Source organism: Xenopus tropicalis, chromosome 2 (assembly GCF_000004195.4).
Source record: "Xenopus tropicalis strain Nigerian chromosome 2, UCB_Xtro_10.0, whole genome shotgun sequence".
Taxonomy (NCBI): domain Eukaryota; kingdom Metazoa; phylum Chordata; class Amphibia; order Anura; family Pipidae; genus Xenopus; species Xenopus tropicalis.
The window spans coordinates 136,027,657-136,051,496 of NC_030678.2; the positions used below are offsets into that span (position 1 = coordinate 136,027,657).

The 23,840-nt window shown below is 41.1% G+C and overlaps 1 protein-coding gene across 1 annotated transcript; it reads right to left on the reverse strand.

Annotated features, from left to right (window-relative positions):
* Nucleotides 1–229: 229 nt before the first annotated feature.
* Nucleotides 230–8,995, reverse strand: rnd1 (Rho family GTPase 1). The gene is made up of 5 exons (NM_001008072.1): nucleotides 8,784–8,995; nucleotides 6,658–6,745; nucleotides 2,384–2,493; nucleotides 2,024–2,158; nucleotides 230–1,375 (listed from the first exon to the last, which is right to left on the reverse strand). The coding sequence occupies exons 1-5, from the start codon at nucleotides 8,901–8,903 to the stop codon at nucleotides 1,130–1,132; spliced, it is 699 nt and encodes a 232-aa protein (NP_001008073.1). The 5' UTR covers nucleotides 8,904–8,995; the 3' UTR covers nucleotides 230–1,129.
* Between the last annotated feature and the right edge of the window lie 14,845 nt (nucleotides 8,996–23,840).

The following is a 23,840-nucleotide window of genomic DNA, read 5'->3' on the forward strand; positions in this document are numbered from 1 at the left end:
TCCAGCTTGAATGGCTGCCCCTGTGGCTACACAGCAGCTTATTATATAAATTATATTAGTGTTACTGTAGCAAACACCCCAGTTTTACCAGTGCAGGGCAACAGTACATTATATTTTTATTACTTTAAAGCGCTTTCATTTTTTAGTGTTACTGTTCCTTTAAATCAATGCTCATTGACACATCAACGCCTAAAGTTTTTGCAACAGGCAGACAATAAAACAGACAGAACATGGTTAAAGAGAAGATTATGGTTCAGCTTCAGTTTATTGCACCTACAGAGCAACCTTTAAATTAGTTTGCCAGTTCTGGTCTAGGGCACGTCATCACCTCCACATATTGGAGATTCTGACCTCAGGATGCAGTCATCACTGAACTTTAACAAGGACTGTTACACACACACATCATTTAACATGACTCAGCAGGATAACTGCCATCAAGTATACAGTATGGAAGTATGAGTCTTACAGATACCAAGATCTGCAGTGCCAAAGTGCATCAGTGTACACACAGGGCAGGGATCCCTGACAGTCTTAAAAACTCCTAATACAAGTTAAAAGGCTGTGAAAGAAACACGTCAGGTGTTTTTCTCCCATATATTTTCAATAAATAATTTAGTATCACAGATCAAGCACATACAGGTTTACTGTTGATTAAAAAATATAATAATTTATAGTCTTCACAGCGCAGGAAGGAAACCACTTGTCTTATTGGTTTCTCCTGGAACTGCATCCTATACAGTATTGTACAGGGACAAGTACCACAGGGATAACACTGTAATGATTTGCCCCAGCAAGTCAGGGGACTTAACCAAGGTATGGGAAGGTGTATTAAAGCAGCTTCTTTTGTGGTTGCTAAATAGAAAAAAAAATGTATCCCTATTTGTTTTGCCGCACACCTTTCTGCTTTAAACTTTTGTCTTCCTGTGCAATCATTCTTTGTGCAAATCCAACTTTTCCGTCACTCTCTTGGCCCAGATGCTAGCTTGCCCTGGAGGTGAGGCTACTGGTGTCAGAATCATCACCCCCAGGCCCATCCTGCCTTTCTTCCAGTGGTGATAACAGAGTGCAAGACAATGTCCAAAGTCTGATACAAATGTCCATGTCCATGTGCTTCTCAGACATAAGAGCCCTACATCAAACAGCAGCTTTTGGCCTTCTCTTTCTTAAAGGTGGAAGAAATGATCTCAGAACGGCTGGGCAAATTTAAAAGTCTCTTAGATAGGCTCCGAACTGGGCTCTTGCGGCTGGCAGGAGAAGCTTTGTTCACACACGCGGAAGACGCTGCTCGGAATATACTGTGCACACTTTTTTCTGATGTGAAGGCTGAACACTCAAGATAATTCTCTGCACCCAATTGCTTCGCAACAGCACAGCCCTAGAAATCAAAGCAAAATGGGAAGAGTTAATCAGATTTCAGACTGCAAATTACAAAGCTTGTGTGTTGGCTTAAAAGAGAACTAAAGCTCAAAGAAGGGTAAGAATGCTACGTCTTATGTTTTGAGGCTTCTGTACCAGCACCAAGGTTACCACTGTAATTTAGTAGTGAATATTCTCTAAAATTGCCCCCAAATAGCTACTCATTATATTTTCTGCTTATTCACAGGACATGCTCTGTGTTGCTGTCAGTTAGCTGAGCTTAGGGACCTTCTCACAATATACAGTATGCATACAATATAGAACACAACAGAATTCCCAGAATAATAGTGATTGCAAAGGGACGATGCTCTTGACAATTCACCAAAATTAAATGCAACTGCACTGATCAGTAATGAATTCAGATTCACGTTAAATAGCAACATAATAATCAGTGCACTTTGCAATAGAACTGGGTAATAGCTGTTAATAATAACTTTCTGCTAATGTTTTAATACATTATGATGACCCCTAATAGTTCTGGGTTAAAACACTAAGTTCAGTATATAACATAGAATATTTCCACCCATATTCTTTAGGCTTTGGTTCTCCTTTTTTAAAAAAAAAAAAAAAAAAAAAAAAAGGAGTTGATGTGCTGATGGTTTCATACCTGCTCATATGATACTGGTGCCTGTTTCTGGTTTGATAATTCCATGATTGTGCTGAGGTCAGTGCGTAGGTCTGTCTTACATCCAATCAGGAGTATTCTTGTGTTAGGGCAATAGTCTGTGATCTCCGATTTCCACTGCAAGGAGAACAGTAAAATTGAGACAAAATACATTACTTCCCTTTACAACACTTTATTTAATTGGGACAAGAATACAGCCTTTGAACTGTCAGAGGTGGTATCTTAAAGAAAAACTTAGAAATGGCCCAGACTAAAATGTGGTTGAATCGTAACATAGCAGTGTATGGCCAAAACCACTTTGTTCTACCACTTCCATTTGCAATAAAAACAAAAGGGGCTCACCTTTTTCATAGCACTATCCAGACTTTCTGGCCGACTGACATCAAAACAGAGCAGCACTGCATCAGAGTCACTGTAGCACAGAGGCCGCACATTATCATAATAGGGAGAACCTAAAAAGAGAGTTGGGGGTGTTAGATGTAGAAGTCTGACAGCCTGTAAAGGTCATTTCAAGGACCGACTGTGACAAAAACATTCCTGTAAACTCTAAATTGATCTCTATTGAAAGGCATTAAATATTGCATTGTGCATAGACTGGAAGTCATTAGCGCACACTTCCTGCGGTTCCTTAGTACAGCCAATTAATTGCTTCTCTCCTGTCAAGTAAGCCTTTAAGTCGCTCTTACAAGTACAATATGCTTACTGTTTATATCCTGTGGATTAGAGTTGGCCAAGTGCCATGGTACTGGCAATTAACTATGTACATTAAAGTTTTATGCTATATTTTCATGCCCATGACTATACATACATTTATACACGTTATTTATGAATATTCTGTTTTATGAGCAATAATTCCTTGAAGCGATATTTTCCTCTATGTTATTTTGGTGCAACAAAGATAATAAATTACTATACATTTAGCATTAGCAGCACATAGAATGTAAAGGTGGCCATACATCGTAACATTTTGTCCTTCTCAAGTGACCAATAGAATCAAAATTCACTCTAGCCATCTATGAATAACAACTATATAAAATGATTTCACATTGACACTTATTTTTGTACTATTGTGTGCAAGGCCCATGAGATACACAGCACAGCTTTTCATGAGCCTTGAAAGAGTTAAAATGACAACTGGTGTTACACATAATGCACAAGTTGGCCAATTGTATCCAGAGTGTCTGCAGTGGTAAAGGACCCTTATTCCATGGCCCGCCGCTGTTTAAATGGGCATAGCTGCCTCTCAGTCTCATAAGTGGTTAGGGACACATTACAAGTGCACCTGAAAATGGAGAGCTGACAGCTGCTCACAGAGAGCTTGCCACTAGAGAGCCAGTGTGCAGCAGCTTGCCCTGTTGTGGCTTCCCATTACACTGCATGATGTGACAGGCTTGTAAATGAAGACATTTTCAAGGGACTGCAAAGAGCACATAAAATGCAGTATATTTTGACAATGGGCAAAGCTTGGACCTCTTCAAAGACCCAGGGTGCCACTATACAATTGCTAGATTCTTCATTTTTCACCCTCCCCTTCCAGCTTTCAGCTCAGTCGCTCCGTGCTTAGAATAGCAAATACCCCCTCCCGGACTAGGAGAGCAGTATCCATAGCAACAAGGCCAGACCAATCATTGAGAGGGACAGGAAGCTGCAGAATACATCAATACACAAAAAAAAAAATCCAAGAACTAACTAGTTAAATGTGTGCTTCTTTATACAAAAGAGGGGCACTGCACACTGGCATTACCCGGGCATGAATAAAAATTTTACTAACTTCCATCTTCTATTTGGATTATGTGTATGTAATTAAGATGCCAAAATACTCTGTGGGAGTGAAAGTTTCATAGAAACAGTTTCCAGTCAGAAAAAGTCTTAATTAATCATTAGAATGCATCCATTGTAGCACCCCATTAGTAGAACCCTTGCAGGAACACGCTCCCCAAGGCTTGCCATCTCTAGAACAAGAAGATGTGCAACGTACACCATCGGAATGCCTGAGGACAATAGGGCAGGTGACTCGGCTTAGGATCACAAATCAAGGGACACATCCCCTTAATTGCTAGGTACATCTCAGGGATAACAGCCTGGCATTATTGCTCTGCTCTTTAAGGACTGGCTAGTGCCTGCTGCATCGCTTTCCCCAGGGGCTTTTATTGTACTGCGTAGAGCAGGCTGAAAGGGTATGTGCCACGTATGTGCTTTGCAATTCTTGCCACTGATCTGCAGCAGTGTCTGGGCTGGCGCTGCATAGCAAGTAGCCAGCAGGGCCGCTAAGAGATAAATAGTGCCACTGCAGATCTAGGGAAAAAAACAAGACTCAATAATATGGGTACGAGAGCTCAGAATTTCATTCAGGTTCTTCCGCTATGCGGCACTACAGCATTCTGAATACACAAAAATTAGAAAATTACTCAAATCTTATTTTCTAATTGCCCAATGAAGAGGGATGGTGATGCTGGAAAACCTTCCTCAGATTATACTAAACTGTAGGGGAAAATCAAGCAAATTATGTATCCAAGATAATGCTAGCATTGCATTACTAAAAAGACAGCCATGTAACTGGGAAATTTACTATACTCAGCTGTCCTAGTTGAAACAGCTGTAACAACATGTAGAAATGTGGCTGTTAGGGTCAAATTGACTTCCACCCTGTTTTGAGCTGGAGGGCAGTTTCAGCCCAGAATGACCAGCAGAACGGCACTCAGCAGGAAAAACCGGCCAAACAATAGACCTCTGATTACAGTTTACAGCCATTTCTAACAGGCAGAGTGGAATGTCAGCCCTTTCCCTCCTACAATTGTTTTACAACAACCTTCCACACCCCCTGCCTCAAAGGAGTCTAGATAAACAACAACCAAACTCTTCATTGTCTTGTTATCTGTATTACTAAAAGGCAACCACACCCCAAAAAGCACTTCAGGCAAGTCAGCCAACATGCCCAGGTTCCTACTCAAAGAAAGGTTATGGGCCAATTTTACTCTAATACCATTATTTGTTTTATATCTTTCAACCTTCAGGTGTGTAACAAGATTGGGAATCTGTATGCTAAATGCTTTAGATGCTTTAAATGATTAGTTGGATTTCTCAGGCCAAAAAAAGTGTTATGCCTTTCAAGAAGAGAAACACCACCTATACTTCTAGAAACGAGTGCTTATAATCAAGCAATACATCCTACTTCCAAGGTGATTGTGAATAGAATGATTTTACAGGTATAATGATCTCTAATGGTATTCTTTAATTCCAGTCTGTTTTATACCATTAAGCCATGAGAGCATTAGACATACCAATTGCTTGCTCCATCAAATCTTGTCTGCTTAATCCTGACCTATTTTACATGGACTATATAGCCAGCTCAAATAGCACTTAAGTGTTGTGTAATTGCTTTTTGCGAACCCACATTATACTGCACTTTTATAAGTGTATATATCATGTGAGTGGTTAAATGCTTTGTCTAAAAAGGGCATTCCAAAACAAAAAGGGCCAAAATTTCCGATTGGCTCTTTCCATTGCAAAGCAAGGTAAACAATCTACTTACAGGACATGCTGGTGTTGACAAACTCAGAGCTTTTTGAAGTGGAGGCCGACTGCCAACATTAACAGATTCCATAAGCAAAGCCTTTGCCCAGATCTAGTATGGTTATTGGTAACAAGTGTTTTGATCACAAATGTTTTTTGCTTCAGCACAGTACTGGTCAAAAAAGTCCTATGTACAATAGGCCTTAGGTGCACAATGTGAGAACCCTTCACAGACATCTTTGCCAGTCTAACAGTTAAAGTTTCTGTAAATACAGAATCAAGGTCTCTTATCTCTCTTCTACCACAGAACCCTGGAGGTCACACAGCGACCTTAAAGGGAAAGTAACACTAAACATTTTTAGGTAAAAAATCTATTCCACCCTTCCCCAATAATTGCCCTATCCTGCACACCATTTATTATTTTGAATGCTTTATCAGAAAATACCTGCTAAAACTTGGCTTCCGGTCATTTAAGGGTGAAGATAGACAGATTAGTCGCAGCAATTTTTGAAAAACCTTTTCATGGAGACTAAACACTGCAACGCTACATCCGCCCATAAATATAGAAGCGCACAATGCAAGCCTCCATTACGTTAGCGGAAGCAATTAGTCGCCACAACAGGATTTTTAAAATTGTCGCAACTGCCTTCTCCCTAAGGTAAATAGCACACAGATAGATATGTCATTTTGCACTCCTGTCCCTATTGAGAACCACCTGAAAGCATTCACACAGAAATGAGGAAGGCCAAATGCCCCAAATAAATGTGTTATTATCATAAGAAGTCCATAAAGGAAATTTGCTCAAAGGTATTGTTCCTAAGCAAAAGGGGAGTGATAAACTGCTGAGAGGGCTGGATTCATTGTTCTCTGGAACCGTTGCAGCAGTGCCATTTTCCACTATATATAGCGATAGTGAACCCATGACAACAGACAGGTATACCAAGTCAGAGCATATAAAGGCATTGCCATTTTAAAATATGCAAAGGACTGAAAACTAAACCTTCTATATTAAAGAGAATACATCACTTTTTGCACTAATGCTTTCCTAGGGAAGAGTAGTCATCATTTTATAGTCTGTGGCAGAAATGCCAAGGGTCCCATACCTGAAGTGTCCCACAGGCTGAGCTCCACACGCTGTTCTTCTGTCTCCAAACTGGCTGTGTAATTTTCAAATACTGTAGGTACATAGGTCTGAAAACAAGAGACACACATATATAGCTGTGACTTACTGACAACACTGCAGGCAACAGAGATATTTGAATGAAACACAATATGCTGGGACAGCAAACATAAACACAATTATGCAACTGTGACAGTTGGCATCTGAGCAACATATACAGATTCTTGTGGCAACACTGCTTGGTGACACCACTGCAGCCAACACAAGCACGCATGTCTCCACAATACCACTGCAACATACAGATGATAATGACACGCAAGATGAATGCACCATACAATGAGACAACCCAGACAAGCAGACAAAGGAGAGAAACCAGAGTCAGACTGAGGAACTTAAAACACCCAATACAACATTTTTTCACCTAAATAAAAAAAACGAATAAAATATTTGGCTTTGTTACCCTTTCAAACAAATTCATAAAGACCACAATATTATACAGGTATGGGATCTATTATATGGATTGCCTAGGACCTAAAGTTCTACAGGGTCTTTCCTTAATTAGGAGTTCCAAGTCATAAGGATATTATAAAACATTTAAATATTGAAAAACTTAATAGGCTTGTCTTGTAGGCTTGTAACTATAGATTTATTCTAAAAAAAAAAAAAAAAAAAAGCATTATCAGTCAGAAAAGAATTGTTGTTTAAACACAGCTGTGGAAAATGGCAATTCCATACTACAGCGCTTTCTGTATAGCGGGTTTCCAGATAATTGATCTGCAACTATTCTGTATGTGGTATGTTTCAAAACCAAAGTGTGGGTTACAATTATTCAAAGTGGTTTATTTATAAACATTTTAGACTGTAAACTGGGGCATCAAATGATTCCTAACATGAAGTCTATTCCCGTAAAGGAATTCTGAGAGTTACAGTTCAACAGACTGAAAGCCACAGGCTGGACAACACTGTTTTACAGAAAACACTGCAAATAAATGGGAATTATCTGTGAAAATGTATCTATATACTAGATTCTAGCTACTATACCGAACCAGCTTCAGTGGGTACATTGCTGGCAGAAGGAAAGCAGGGATGGCTAAATTCCTAAGTACAGTAATAAATGTATCTCAATCACCTTCTGCCTAAACATACCGTTTAGAGAATAAGAATGTTGGTGGCATAACTGCACAGGGTGTTGGGTCTGAATCTGCACAAGGGCCACACAGGCACAAACAATAAGATTGCACAGAAAATGCAATGTTAAATGGACCAATAGACTTCATACATAGGTTGAGGGTAGGGTGGATAGAGGGTGACTGGCAGAGGTTGGGGTGCTTGTTGCTGCAACTCTATACAAAAAAAAAACTCTTTATAAAAGATTATGGATCAGTGCCCATGGGCTTCTTGTTAAACCTCTACAAATGGTGAGCACAACATGCAAGTTGTTCTGGGGATCTGTGCCCTTACTAACAGATCATATAATACCAGTAAGATTGATTGTGGGTATAGCACAAGCATGGGCGCTTACATAACTGTACTCATGGATCTTCCAAATTAGCCTAATCCATCTGATCCATGGCAAAGGGGAATGCTTACCAGTGAGCTTCCAATCATATTCTACATGCTGCTGCGCATACAATACATTTAGGGCACATAGTAGCCACCTCACACCCTGTAGATAGGTAGGGTGGTTTCATTAAATTCTGCTATATTGGGGCAAACTTGTAATACATCACCCTTTGTAGTATTGAATAACCAACCTGTTATGGCTTTAATTCATTACCATCCCATACAAATATATAAATCAGGCAACAGCCATGTAAGTAAGGTATTATATAGCAAACATTATACGCCAGTCACATTTGGCAAGTCCCAGCCAGGCAGTAGCGCTAGAGGTGCTAGTAAAGCCCTCATGTAGAAAGGATGCAGATACAGTCCAGCAGGAGTGGGAACCAGCAGTTCCACATGAGTGCACTGGCATCTCAGCAATGTGACTTGGCTAATGGCAGGGCTAAAGGCTACTGTTAATCCAGCAAGGCGAGCATGCATACACATTACTAATACCCAAAGAAAAGGGCATTCATGTGAATCAGGCCATGGGGGGGTAGAACTCACCTCTGGGTAACAATCCTTTGCCAACACTTGCAGCATTGCCGTCTTCCCACAGTGAACATCCCCCACCAAAACCAACTTGCACCTCACTACAGCGGGCTGTGGGTTCCTTCTCTCCTTCATGGTGATGCAGGGAGTATGGTGGGACAAATCCAACAATGACTTTTTACCCAACTGATACAAATTCCCAACTCCTCCAACTTATAACCTCCGCGTCGCCGGTACCACTAAAGAGAGAACGCGACAGAGAGGTTTTATATAGGCATCCCTGAGCCAATCGCAAGGCAGAAGTCGGATGGACTTGGGCCAATTAGAGGCGAGTCCTGCAGGGATGCCCCGCCTCTAACCTGAGACTGTCTTTCTAGTCAGGAATGTGCCCGCCTGCCCGGGAAAGGGCGGCAGTGATAATGCTGAATACACGTGTAAACGCCCGCTCTTGCATAATGTGCCCGCTGGCTCTGCTCGTCCCATTCCTGTGGTGGGAAAGGAACTCGCTCTGGCGCTGGCAACAAATTGTTATTCGGTATAGGTACTTACTGTCTTATTTACAGTGGCCCTGGAAAGCAGCAGGCATTGCGTACGAATAAGGAACTGATTTACCTACATGGTTTCAGGGTTATGTAACTCTCTGACTAAGCGGCAAAACCGCTGTTTGTACCAGCACATTTGCACATATTTAAATAGGACGAGTCTGGCGATTCGCAGCCAGTGCTCCATGAGGATCTTTTTGGTGACTGCTGCAAGCGGGTTATGGAGGGTGGGTGCAGAGGAGTTGGGCATAGCAAGCATAGGCAGGGGGGATGAGAAGCAAATGCTCCACTTGCATGTGTTGGATCTACAACCCAAGAAAGATAATGGTTTTAACAGCAGGAAAGAAGATCAGAACCTGGGGCAAGGAGGAAAAACTCAGGGATCTGTAGGAAGGAGCCTCAAAGCAACTGGTAAAGAATGGAAATAAAACTTCCCTTTGAGTACTTGGCAGATGTATTAGAGAGGGTTAGATGACCTTTAGACAAACTAGAAAATACAGGGCAGTTAAATTTAGCTCTTAGGACAAAGTTGATCCAGGGACTGATCCCAAAGTCAAATTGGAGTGTACAGGGCCCACCGAGGCTGCTGCCCATGGGGTCCCCACACTCCCCAAGGGCTCCCCACACTCCCCAAGGGGTCCCCACGCTCCCCAAGGGCTCCCCACACTCCCCAAGGGCTCCCCACACTCCCCAAGGGGTCCCTGCTGCGGCCCCTACATCACACCGCCCAGCCTTCCCTGAGTGTGTATACATTTACGCTTCTCCTTGCTGGTACGATTGCCATCTTAGAATTTTTTTTATCATAAGGTAAATTGGAGAGGCTCCACGTGTTTGTTTTTCTTTTTGCCTTCCTGTGGATCAAGTAGCTGTTAGGCAGGTTTTATTTAGAAATACAAGGTTGTGAACTATGTAACAGGCACAACCCTTTGCTGCCCAGCTTGAAGGGGAACTTCATTTATTTCATGCACAATAAAATATAGGAATACTACTTTTAAATATGCATTAAATGGGTGTGTAAGGTTCACCTGTAAAATCTATGGATTCTGATAGGGCTGAAGGATATAACCATCATAGAGTCTGAGCCCTGGCTAATCAGGGCAAGAGGCAGGAAGGGACACTGGCTGCAAATTGTGCACGCAAGGCGATTAGTCGCCTCAACTTTTAATTAAGCCAGTTGCCATGACATTTCGCACATAGAGTATAATGGCCAGCGCTGCAACTAATCGCTTGCGCATTTCCTCTGCACAGATTAGTCGCTGCAACTTTTCTAAACATTGCGGCAACTAATCGCCCTGTGTGTCTTCGCCCTTAAAGCAAGACTGCAAGTGACAAATACAAATTAGACAATATAAATTAAAACACAAGGAAAGCTAAAACACTGGGGGTGGGGGTTGGGGTCATTTTGTTAGGCAATGCCTAGTGATCAAGTTCCCTAACCTTTCTCCCCAGGCTGATTCATCTTTTCTATACAGCAAAACAAACCGATCCTGGGTACTTTGTTGGGGAGTGCGATGTCACCATTATTCCACTGTATCCAAGTAATCCTTGGCAGGGCTGGATTTCCAAAAAATGACACCCCCTAGGCTAGCTAGCAGTTTTTTGTCCCCCCATGCACTCCGCTACTGTGTTCCAGAACACTATTAACTGGGCACAAACAACTGTTAATCTGCTGTGTGCCCAATGCCCAGTGCTCTGGAACAAACATGTATATGCAGACTGGCCTGGGCAGCATGCCACCCCTAAAATAATTTTCCATAGGCCCAGGCATTGTTGGCCTTACCGCAAATCTGGGCCTGACCATAGGCAGGCTTGAGGTGTGCACATACACAGTATATTCTATCCAAGAACACTGCATGTATGCCCAGCCCAAGACCATGCAGAAACTTTTTAGTTCACATAAACCTTTTAATAGTTAAGATCAGTGATGAAGTTAGCATTAAGTGTGTATGGGCCAAGCAGGAATTACCACCCACTCATTTACAAAGGGGCAGCTACGGAAACGGCATCCAAGAGATTAAACACTAGAAATATGGAAATCTGATTCTTACTAAATCTATGTAAGATTATAAACCTAGGGTTATATTGTGCTAATGTTTCCACACCCTTCCTGTTCTGTTTTTCCTTATTCTTCTGCCAGCCTCCGTAGGTGTAACAATTAGGGAAGCAAAACATTCTTTGTATATAGGGCCAGAGTCTCCTCCATATATACACTGTGTGTGTGTGAGAGAGAGATAGAGAAACAGAAATTGCTGAACAAGTGCATCTGTATATAAATGTGTGAATATATGTATCTAAATATATATAAGAGCCTCCAGGCAGAGAGAACTGTCTGTATCTTCCCAGCATGCAAGGACTCCCAGCAGACTTCATACTGTTTCAGCTGAATATCATGTGCCTTCCCCTTTGGATAACATTGTTGGTGACTGTTCTTTGGTCATTAATCTCCCTTGAAAAGTTTCCCCTGTAATACTTGTGTCTAGCATAAACCTACATTGCTGTACTGCTGTAAGCATATAAAAAGAAAGGAGAACAAATAATCTAAAATAATTTCTTTTAAATAATCTAAAAAAGTACAAAGTAGATTTGTTATACATTTTATATAACATAATACAGCTGTAAGTCAATTTCAATAAATTTAGTTAATATAGTGAGATTATAGGGCATCTAAATAAAATCCTGTGAAACAAAATGTCCAGATCAGTGTTTTCCTTTTGGGAACTCATCTGTTAAGCCTTCCTCCAGTCCATGTCTAGACATGCACAAATCATCATGGAAGTGTATGGAACTGTGGGAGATTAGAGGGAACTTGGTAAGAAATGTCTAGGGAAAAGTATTTGGTGGGATTTTGAGATACCATCTTTCATTCAGGCTGCTGTACATGGGAATTGTATGTCAGCTCTGTGGAAAAGCCCAAGGGCAACCATTTTCAGATTTTAGTTGTTTTATAAAGAGACTTTATCCCTGTAAAATAAACAACAGGGTACTGTATTTTAGTCAAATAGTTAAGCTACCAGGACAATATGTGTTGTAAAAATAATTAAAAGAAAACATATCCAACATAGATAAAATGAATAATCAAACATAATCACTGGTGTCTGTCAAACGCAAATGCTTCAGACCAATGAGCTTGTAGGCTGAAAAGGTCATCCAGTGCACAAATGTTAGAAAAAAAGAATTAAACTGATACCCTGTTTTGGCTACCTGATTATATTGTTTTAATTTCAAATCGTTAGGATTATTTGTAGGTTTATCAAACATGATATCCAGTAATACAGATGTGCTGTTACTAATCAGATACTCTAAAACAATCAGTAACAGAGTCTGACTCCTGACCTCAACCCAACCAACACCAGTGGGATGAACTAGAACTCCGCAATCCATTCCTGATCCCCCAACATCACTGCCCAACCTCACTAATGCCCTTGTGGCTGAATGGAAGCAAATGCAACCAATAGTCTTCCAACATCTAGTGCAAAGCCTTTCCAGAAGAGCAGAAGCTGTTTTAGTAGCAAAGAGTGGACCTACTTCATATTAATGCCCCCGAGCATACAGTGTATGTAGGTGATAATTTGTCCATTGTTAATAGCAACAAAAACCAAATAAAAGGAATGTGGTAAAATTACAAAGTACTTTTAAATAAAAGCAGGGCTGGAACTTGGGGTAGGCAGAAGAGACACCTGCCTAGAGCGCAATGATGAGGGGGGCGCAAGGCATTTGCCTCTCCTGCCTATCTCTAGTATGCTCTTCCTTTTCATTGCCGGGGCCACGGTGATGACATTGTGTGGACGTGCGCCGCGCTTGAGTAAAAGCAATGCAGTTTTAATTTTGTTCGTAGCCAAATATTTGTGTGACTAATTTATGAGTCATATTTTTGCTTTAGAAGGTATTTTGTGGCAACTTTGTGATAACCTATAAAGTTCATAATTTCACCAATGAATGATAAATAGAAGCTGAATATAATAGTGTGCTTCCTGTTATTTACAATGTCTGGTTTCTGATTTCTGGAAATTCTTAGACTGTTCATGGAACACTGAAGTTACAAAAACCTCCCTGGATTCTGGCCATGTCCTACATTGCAGAAAACAACCTTTGGGACTATCTAAAGGCCACTAGCCCCCATATATAATAAAATGCACTAAGTTTGCCCAGGAGCAAACTGGTATGGGTTACTGCTCCGGGGCAAATTTAGTTCCGTTTATTAGATAACCCCCCAAGAGTTCTACCTTAACAGCACTAACAGTAAAAAAAAAAAAAAGCTATATATGTAGATATTAGATATGTGGCACAGTAGCCAACAGTGAACATCTATAGCTGCATCTCAATCAGGGTGCTATCAATGTGCAGTATATAAAGTCACCCAGTGATTTTGTGGGCTTCCTCTGGTTATTCTGGAGTCTCCCCAAAGCCAACAAGCACACTATTAGGTTTTTGAAAATTCTAAACATAGTTTGTGATAAATATGGCATCTTCCTCCCACACTCTGTACCACACTCTAACTAACTTTAAACTGAATGAAATATTACCACTAATTGTATGATGATAAGTAATTGTTGTCATTTGGACTGTACATAAGGCTTTACAGTTATGTTGTTTTGCTGTATATATGATCTTTATATACACAATATAACTCAGAGTTTGATATAACCATATTAACATTCAAAGTGTGATATAATTATATTAGTATTTATTGAAACATAAATAAAACATGTATACAAAACTGACTATGTAGTTCACCTGCACAATATAGCTCAAAATTGATGTGAACCTATTAGCTATCAAGCTCACTCTCATAGGAAATAAAAATTGTGATGGGTGAATGTCTGACACTTATACCGCCCTTTTATCGGGACATCCATTTGCTGAAAGAGACACTAGGAGAATTGTCCAGGTATCTCCAACCTATGGATATCCAGCTGTTGTCTGAGGAAAGATTCTAACCTTGCCTCATGGTAACAGCACCCTTGCCTATAAACAAGTCTATGTCATAGATTTGATATAACGAATGCAATGCATTTAAGCATTGCTTTCAGCTGCATTTTATGAAATACTATAGAGGTTATGTAGTAAAGTAAACTCAAATGCAGCCCTCACCCAACCCGATTTTCAAACCCGCCTAATAGGTGATGGGCAAAGTTTTGGCCAAATATTGGTTGGTTACAGAGTCCCAAGTGCCCTGTGCAAGGGGCCAAGTGAGCAGCTATTATTGTCTCGTATATAGCTAGTTTTACTCTAATTGCTGAGCAGTTTACATGGGTTTCATGTCTGTTTGCTCATGTTACTACAGTATGTACAACTATGAATCAGATGTTATGTTTTTTTCTCATATTTTAAGTATACTATGTCTTTAAGTTGGCCTGTAAAAAAAAGAGTTTATTAGTTTTTGAAAGACTATAATTATTTTAATGCTTAACTTTTACTCTTAGAGCTATAACAAGTGGCAAGCATATCTTTAATATGTAGAGTGCTGCAGGGCTCTGGCGCAATCTATGTAAACCTTTCCGTGTTTCATATTTCCGTAGACAAGTTCTGTTTGTATTGTTTCCAGAAGCGTTCCTGTAACACTTTGGACATTTGGGATTTTCACTGGAATGGAAACAGAGAAATGGATTGCCTAAATGGGGATTTCCCTTCATTGTGAATGTGAAGACAGAATGAAATGACTTTATGTGTTCCAGGAAAATTTATATCCCTGAGTTCTTTGTTCATTATAAAAAAACAAAACAGAAAAGATCTTTCTCTTAAGTATATTTATTGCTAATAAGCACTCGCCCACTGATTCTAGGGGGTGAATATGTCCAGTGGCTTTTGGGCTAGTGCACAGAATGCTTGCACAGATACATTTCAAACAGTCTTAAACGTCTGCAGTATTTACTATACATGCACCTGAGGGCCTTTGCCTAGGGTGGCAGATTTGTGGGTTGCCCTTGGAGTACCAATATGGTAAATAAAAAATATCACCCTAGCTGGCTAGCAGACACTTGTGGCTAAATTCATTGGTGGAGCTAACGGGGGGGAATGCAATTCTGGCATGTGTATTACTATGACCTTCTGTACATGCACTGATTGAAGAAGGAAGCGGAAGTGCTGACATCTGGTGCCTAGGGCAACACTGGACCTAAATGCATCCCTGGATAGTCATAGCCACACAGGAAGAACTGTTTTTGGGGAAATTACCCCAAATGAGCAGTTCTTTGACAGATTTCATTACACTGGTGTCAGGCTTAATCAAGCTCACCCACTGGGACTACTGCTCTCCTTGCCCATGCCTAACAGAGTTTGGGCAGATTACTGGGCTGAAGAAGAAGCTGGTATGGACCCCTGTATAAACAGCTTTGTTTTTCCAAATTTGCACCCCAGAGCCAAAGCATTTCTCAAGAGGCACCATATAACACAATCAGTACTGTCTTGGTTGCATCTTACTAATCAAAACTGGGCCACCTTCATTCACATAAAAGTGCAAGGGTTGATTCACACTGGTGTCTTACACCACTGGGGCCATTTGTCACACTTTCATTGAGTCCTCTAGGCAATGGCTGCTGTAGAAAGTCATCCTAGGTGATACTAGACTTATTGTAAAAGGTCTAATGCAATTTGTTACAAAAGGTTTCCCTATTTGTGACAAAGTTAAAAAGCATGGAGAAAACTTTCCTAAACAAACTGTGGGCCCTTAGGCTTATGTCTCACAGTGAAATTAGTAGCTGCCATTAGTAGCTAACATAATTAGGTTTCCTATGATAATAGGATAAAAAGGCCACATGGGGTTTCTGGCACTACAGTGTATAAGCGTAGGCTGACAATCCGCCTGAACGCTTGTACAACCTTCTAATTGTGTCTGCATCCGGAAACATTGAATTTGCCCGGGTGTAGGCACACTCAAAGGGGCACATTTATTTATCCACGAACGCTCCGAGCATTCGTTCGAACGGTCCAATCTGCAGCTTTTTCTGCACTTTCGCGACTTTTTCGTATTTTTAGCGCGAAAAAAAACGGATCAGTTTTGCTGCTGTTTGCAATCGTTTGGTACGAAAATTTCGTGATTGTGGATCGCCAATACGATATTATCGTGACTAATACGATTTTTTCATAAGCATTTTCGTGCTATTTGCGATCTTCAGATATTTTCGTTTCCAATCCAAATTTTTCCCATTCGGGATTCGAACTCGTGTTTTGATAAATCTGCCCCAAAGTCTCGTGGTCTCACTTATTGATTCTTGTCTATTCTACATCCAGTGTTGAACACGGGAAAGGCCACCAGCAGCATTCTTTTGCAAGTGTCTCAGCTGACACTCTTCCATCTGGTTAACTATGTAGTTAAGGTTAAATGAAAAGAAAAACGCTACTTATAAACTGTAAACATTAACAGACATCAAGGCAGCAACGTCCATCATTCAGGTCCTTCAGGCACATGACGAATAATGTGTTTCACCATTGCCATTCCATCAACATATATGAAATCCAATACCCATGCATCATCAGTGCTATTGTTTACAATGGATATTTCAGAATATGAATATTATTATAGGCTAAATCAGTTAAAATGCTCAACTTAAGCAAAGTAATTATTTTTATGAGGGATGATTATAGGTTTCTAAACCATTAATACTAGTGTCATACCATGCCTTTTATAACCAGAAATACTATATGTTATGCAAAGCAGAAGCCATGAAACAGATTAACCAGCTAATGGGACTCTAGGGGGCTGATTTATAATCCACGAACTGTCCGAAGGCGTCCGAATGCGTTTTTTTCGTAATGATCGGTATTTTGCGATTTTTTCGTAAATTGTTGTGACTTTTTCGTAGCTGTTACGACTGTTTCGCAAAATGTCGCGACTTTTTCGTATGGTTACGACTTGCGCACCGGGTACGAAACTTTCGGATTCATTCAAGCTTCAATGTTGTGACTTTCCTTGGGCCAGGTTGGAGCTGCAGAGTGCCATTGAGTCCTATGGGAGACTTTCCTTGGGCCGGGTTGGAGCTGCAGAGTGCCATTGAGTCCTATGGGAGACTTTCCTTGGGCCAGGTTGGAGCTGCAGAGTGCCATTGAGTCCTATGGGAGACTTTCCTTGGGCCGGGTTGGAGTTGCAGAGTGCCATTGAGCCCTATGGGAGACTTTCCTTGGGCCAGGTTGGAGCTGCAGAGTGCCATTGAGCCCTATGGGAGACTTTCCTTGGGCCAGGTTGGAGCTGCAGAGTGCCATTGAGCCCTATGGGAGACTTTCCTTGGGCAGGGTTGGAGCTGCAGAGTGCCATTGAGTCCTATGGGAGACTTTCCTTGGGCCAGGTTGGAGCTGCAGAGTGCCATTGAGTCCTATGGGAGGCTTCCAAAATCATGCTAAGTCTGAAAGTTTTGCCCGCAGTTTACGAGTGCTCAATACGAAAAAGTCGCGACAAGATATGAGCAAATTTTTAACGGCTACGAAAAAGTTGCGACAATTTGCGCAAGTCGTAATGGTTACGAAAAACGTAACGGCGACGAAAAAATCGAAAAAAATACTAAAAAGTCGCAAAATGTTCGTTTTCCAATCGGAATTTTTCCCATTCGGATTCGTGGGTTAGTAAATCAGCCCCTAAGATTTCACTAAGCACATTTAACTGGCACAGTATCACTATTTGTACGGCCTGCCATGTACCTGCCTTGTCTACCTGCATTGCCTCTCTCACCGTTATACATATTTCAAAAACCATAGAACATGTACCGGTAGAAACAAAAATAAAACGTTTTCTATCTGTTCTGCATAAGGGCTCTGGCACACGGGGAGATTAGTCGCCCGCGACAAAACTCCCTGTTCGCGGGTGACTAATCTCCCCGAGTTGCCATGACCCGCCATCCCACCGGCGAACATGTAAGTCGCCGGCGGGATGGCACACGTGGCGGCGCGATTTCCCGAAATCGCCTTAAGAGTTCTGCACAAAATCATGACACGTAAAACTCTGGTGGCTTTGATGTGAATAGATCAGAACCTGGTTATGTTTGTATGTCTTTAAGGCAAACTGTCTACACTGCAAACTTTTAATCAGTACACAATGAACTTTGGCCAAAATGAGAGAACTAATCCTTCTTCATTTGGTTTACAAAGAGAAGACCTTTGATGGCAGTCCTTCTCACTATTAGCCTAATGACATTAGCTAGAATACACATCACCCCTTAATGAGTACTGTGTGAAGTTCCATTACACATTATTTTAGAGAAGCAAAAGTGTAGATACTTGAGGAATCTAAGTATATAAAATAGCATGCTATGCTCATACTCTCATTTCCATGGCTAAATTCAAATTTATATTTAACCCTTTTATATGCAGGTTTTTATTGCATTCTACAATGTAGAAGGGCACATAACATTCTTTTGTGTATTCCGAGCATAATTGGCATGTTTTTTTTTTTTTCAAACGTCATTGAGGTCACAAGGCAGTGATGCGCTTGGTGCAACTGTCCCACGCCTACTTCAATAGCATTTGATTCAGCAAAATAAACACAACAGCACACGCATTTTGTTTCATATCTATGCAATTGTTCAGAATTCTGGTGTCATATCTAATAAGAGCCATGCAAGTGACGTCTGTGCCTGATTCTTAAGGAGCAAGTGTGATGCGCCTATTAAAACTGGGCACAAAGGGAACGTTTTAACGCTACTGCCACCTCCAAGCCATGTGGTTGGACCATGATGCGGGGACCAGTATGTAGCATCCACAAGAATGTTTGTTACTTTCCACTGACAATAAACAGAAAAGACAAAAATATCCCATTGCCCAGCACTGCCAAGCCAATAGGGCTACTAATGCAGCTTTCCACCACAGACAGTGGAAGTGAACCTGGAGAAAGTAAAGCAGGCCATATGCTTGCCAAACTGGCATTTAAAAAAAGCACTGGCACTCAGAGCTGCAAATAGGACAAGCCCTTTAGAAATCTTTATTGCGGAGGTGCAACGTTTCATGGGCAAAGTGACCCCTTTATCAAGCATCTTGCAAGCACTGGCACTCAGAGCTACAAATGGGACAAGCCCTTTAAAAATCTTTATTGCGGAGGTGCAAAGTTTCAGGGCAAAGTGACCCCTTTATCAAGCATCATGCTTGATAAAGGGGTCACTTTGCCCCGAAATGTTGCACCTACACAATTAAGATTTCTAAAGTGCTTGTCCCATTTGCAGCTCTGAGTGCCAGTGCTTTTTTTACTGCTTGTAATTTTGGGAGGGGGCAGATCCCTCCAGCATTTTGCAGCGGTAAAATTTTTTTGGAGAGCTAAGGGTGCGCAAGGAAGGTCTCCTGTCATCACATTTATCTAACTGCCCCATGGGTCAAATGGTTTGACAATGTGTGATTTGGTCATCCACAATATATAAACATACATTGAAACTGGTCATCAGTCAGGGTCCCAGATTACAACTGTGTTTAACATCACCAGTCTGAATGAGTGTGAGGATGTGTCATTAATAAGGGTTGGTCTGAAGTTTATTTTTATTTTTGTCTACTGGCAAGCAGACGATGTAGAAAACCTTAGTCCAGACAGGAATGAACACAGCTGGTAATCTTTTTACCCTAGTAGTAATGTGTACATCCTGCTGCAAATGTCCATTTGCCTACAGGTTCCCATATTCAGGAACTACAAGAAGGTGTTAAAAAAGGGATGGCATTCTCAAGGAGCACCTGTCTCCCACTGAGAGAGGGTGTCTGGATCACACATTATCTAGCTTATTAGGCTGTTGACACAGGCTGTTTAGTCCTCACTATCTCTGTGGGACTCAATACCTCCTCTTGATTAAACAAACAGAGGGAAGGTCTCTGTGTTCACATTGCTCCTGCCTGTATGTGTGTATCTGTGTGTATATGGGGAGGTCAGGAGTCTGAAGACGAAATGGGCATTTATAGATATTTGCACTTTAAGGGTACAAAATCTGAAAGGAAAACAATGAATAGTTTAACGGAGTCATGAAGGCCCCAGTCATTAAACTCCCGGATGTGACTGTACAGCTCCTGTGGTTTTTAGATAATGCCCTGTTAGGTGTCCAATACCTTTATCTGAGTTTCTGCCTGTCTCTCCTCAGCTCTAGAGCAGACTGGACAAGGACAGAAACAAAGGGCATAAGATTAGAATATTTTAGGGACGTTTTGTTGCCTGTGATAAATCTTTGCTACCGCAGGTAACAAAAGGTCACTTGTTCCCTCCCCACAGCACCTGATCTGGGAACTGGCACTTATATTGTAGTGTCACCCACTGTGACCTACAGCACTTACATTTGCCCATTTGTGTCTGTTAGTTACCCCTCCCATATAGATTGTAAGCTCTACGGGGCAGGGACCTCCTTCATCTTGTGTTTCTGACTCTTATTGCAACTGTACCTTGTATTTATTTGTATTTATTGTTGTACTTTGTATTTATCCATTATCTTTAACCCCCTGTTTGTATTACTGTATTCTACTGTACAGCGCTGCGTACATAAGTAGCACTTTATAAATAAAGATATACATACATACATACATACACAGACTAACATGGTGGGGTGTGGCGCTTCGGCTTTAGGAAGTAGCCCAACGTTTCCTAGCAAGGGACTTTGTGCCGTGTATGTTTCACCAGCAGCAGTTTGCATTTACCTGGTGGGAAGAAAACAAGGGGAAACCAAGTGATTTATCACAGGCGACAAAATGTGGCATTACCCTTAGGATAATATTCCACCTTGAAGAAGACACTACATTCTCTGAATTACTGCTTAATATACTTTATGAAAATAACCTTAGGATGCCACCCTCACTCCTCAATTCTAGACATTTTCTCTTTGCACTGATAGCCAGTGGGAAGAGGGGTCAAATATTAATAGTGATTTCACTGCAGAAGTGGATGACCAGACCTTTTTTTCTTAAACTGGCCATTAAGGGCTCTGGTACATGAAGGAGACTAGTCGCCCGCGACAAATCTCCCCGATATGACATCCCACCAGCGAAAATGTAAATCGCCGGTGGGATGGCATACGCGGTGGTGCAATTTGTGGAAATCGCCTGGTTACCTCGAGAGGCAACTTCGGCAATTGCGCTGCTGCGTATGTCATCCCACCGTCGATTTACATTTTCGCCGGTGGGATGTCATATCGGGGAGATTAGTCACCCATAACAAGGGAGATTTGTCGCGGGCGACTAATCTCCCTCGTGTGCCAGAGTCCTAAGCTGACCGGTCAGATCACACATGGATATATGGCCACAGCCAGGTTCTCTAATGACATTATGCATGTGCTTATTGGTTTATGTGGCTGGTAATCTGTTTGATTATATAAAATTGTGTGTTTAAAAATATGATGATCATACAGCTATTTAGGTGGGCTGTAAGGCCGAGGAACATTACAAATGTGGGCCAATTAGCATAGTTCAATGGATTTAACTGTATTGATCCTCATTACTCTGGGGTTTGAAAATGGTTAGCTCTATTCTGTAAGTCACTTTGCTACAGTGTACCTTAAACCAGGGATCCCCAACCTTTCTTACTCGTGAGCCACAGTCAAATGTAGAAAGACTTGGAGAGCAACAATAGCATCAGAAAAGTTCATGGAGGTGCCAAATAAGGGCTAAGATTGGCTATTAGGGAGCCTCTATGCACCCTATCAGCTTACAGGGGGCTTTATTTGGTAGTAAATCTTGTTTTTATTCAACCAAAACTTGCCACCAAGTCAGGAATTAAAAAATAACTACCTGGTTTGGAGGCACTGAGAGCAACATCCAAGGGGTAGGGGAGCAACATGCTGCTCATGAGTCCCTTAGACCGATTCGGCAGCTAATCGGCCCGTGTATGGGGACTACCGACTGGCCTGCCCGACCGATATCTGGCCTGAAACCTACAGGTGGGGATATCGGGTGAAGATCCGCTCGCTTGGCGATCTCGCCAAGCGAGCAAAACTTAACGTGTATGGGCACCTTTCCACTGTAATGTTATTTTAATCTGCCCATTGCCATTGTTGGTCCAAATCTTGCTGATCCAATTGTCAGTCCTTGGGTCAATGATAGGATCATACAGTGAATTTAGCAAGAATTAACAAATTAAATATATGTAACAGTTATGTACATTTTTAATTAGGACTGGGTGACAGCAGTGAGAGACATTTTGGTGCCCTGTCTAAAGACCCCAGTTGAAACCCTGCTGCAACTTCTTTTGACAAGTGTCCTGGTCTCGATGCATATTTACCAGCACAAATGATGGCTTCCTTGCTTGCTGTATAAACTGCCTTGTTTCAAACTGAAAAAATGCAGTGTACAAATATCTAAATTGTTTTGTCTCTATAAAATGTTCTTTTTATGACCGGAAAAAAATAATCTTTCACAACTTTAGAGATGCACATTGTACCTTTCTACATTGATTTTGTTATGGTTTAACTTGTGTTTGAAAATAAATATAAATGTAGTTCTAAAAAAAATGCAGAAAACAGTAACAGTAAAAATAATATTTGTAATAATTTTATATCACACAGCTTTTCTACATGTTTCTAGAGCCAAATTTAACATGACTTCCCACAATAAAAAGTGAGTTGTCTTGTAGATAGAGTATGGTCAGCACATTGGAATGAATTGGGCAAGCTTTGGAAAGTTGTGTACATATTTTATCTGAGAGGTATTCACTGGTTAGTCACAGCTGAGGAATTCCCCAGGACTAAATTAGCTGCTAAGACCTTTCATTACCTAATTTAAACAATGTATATTATATTGTATATTAAAGTCCTGCTCTTAAAGATATGTTTTATAGCAAGCATTTCACATTTCACATAATTAAACTGTTAACTTACGAGAGGGCTCTGTTCCCAATGGGTGTGCCTACCTGCTTGTTTGTTTGTGGCAGGCAGCAAAAATGGTAAGGCAGAAGGGGCTATAAGAAGGAACTACCATACAGCAGACCCTGCAGCCCTAGGCACCCCGCAATCCTGGGGTCTGCTGTACGGACTGATTTTTAATGACAATGCAACACTTTCCCAGACTAGTGCCTTATTTTAGAGTTATGGCCGTCACGTCTTGTTCCTGTTCAGGCCCGGACTGGCAATCTGTGGATTCTGGCAAAAGTCAGAGGGGCTGCTGTAAGATGCCATAGACAAAACCATGAGTACTGACAAACAGAGGCTTATGTAGGCTGCATAGACCAAATAACCAAATTTGGCACCCACAGGAACTGTTTGCATGCTTGTGTTGCTCTCCAACTTTTTTTTATATTTGAATGTGGCTCAAGGGTAAAAAAGGTTGAGGACCCCCAGTCTAGAGGGTAAATCTGTTCAGTAATGACCTGCCAAAGTTGGCAGTCAAGCCCTGCATTGTATACAGACATTTCTCTAGCAATACTGCAATGCTTTTAGTAAAGGGCTGGTTAAATTACTTTTTTGTCTATATGCCTCAAGAGACTACTGAAAATAAAAATTTGACAGTGCAATAAATTCCTTTGTTAGAAAAAGGAAACATGCACTATTACAAGGAAAACATAGAAGGATACTAAAGCACAGAGAGCTTTTGGGGACGGTGCCAAGAATAATTAATGTAATACTCGGCTTTGCCATTTCAGAATTTAGATCTA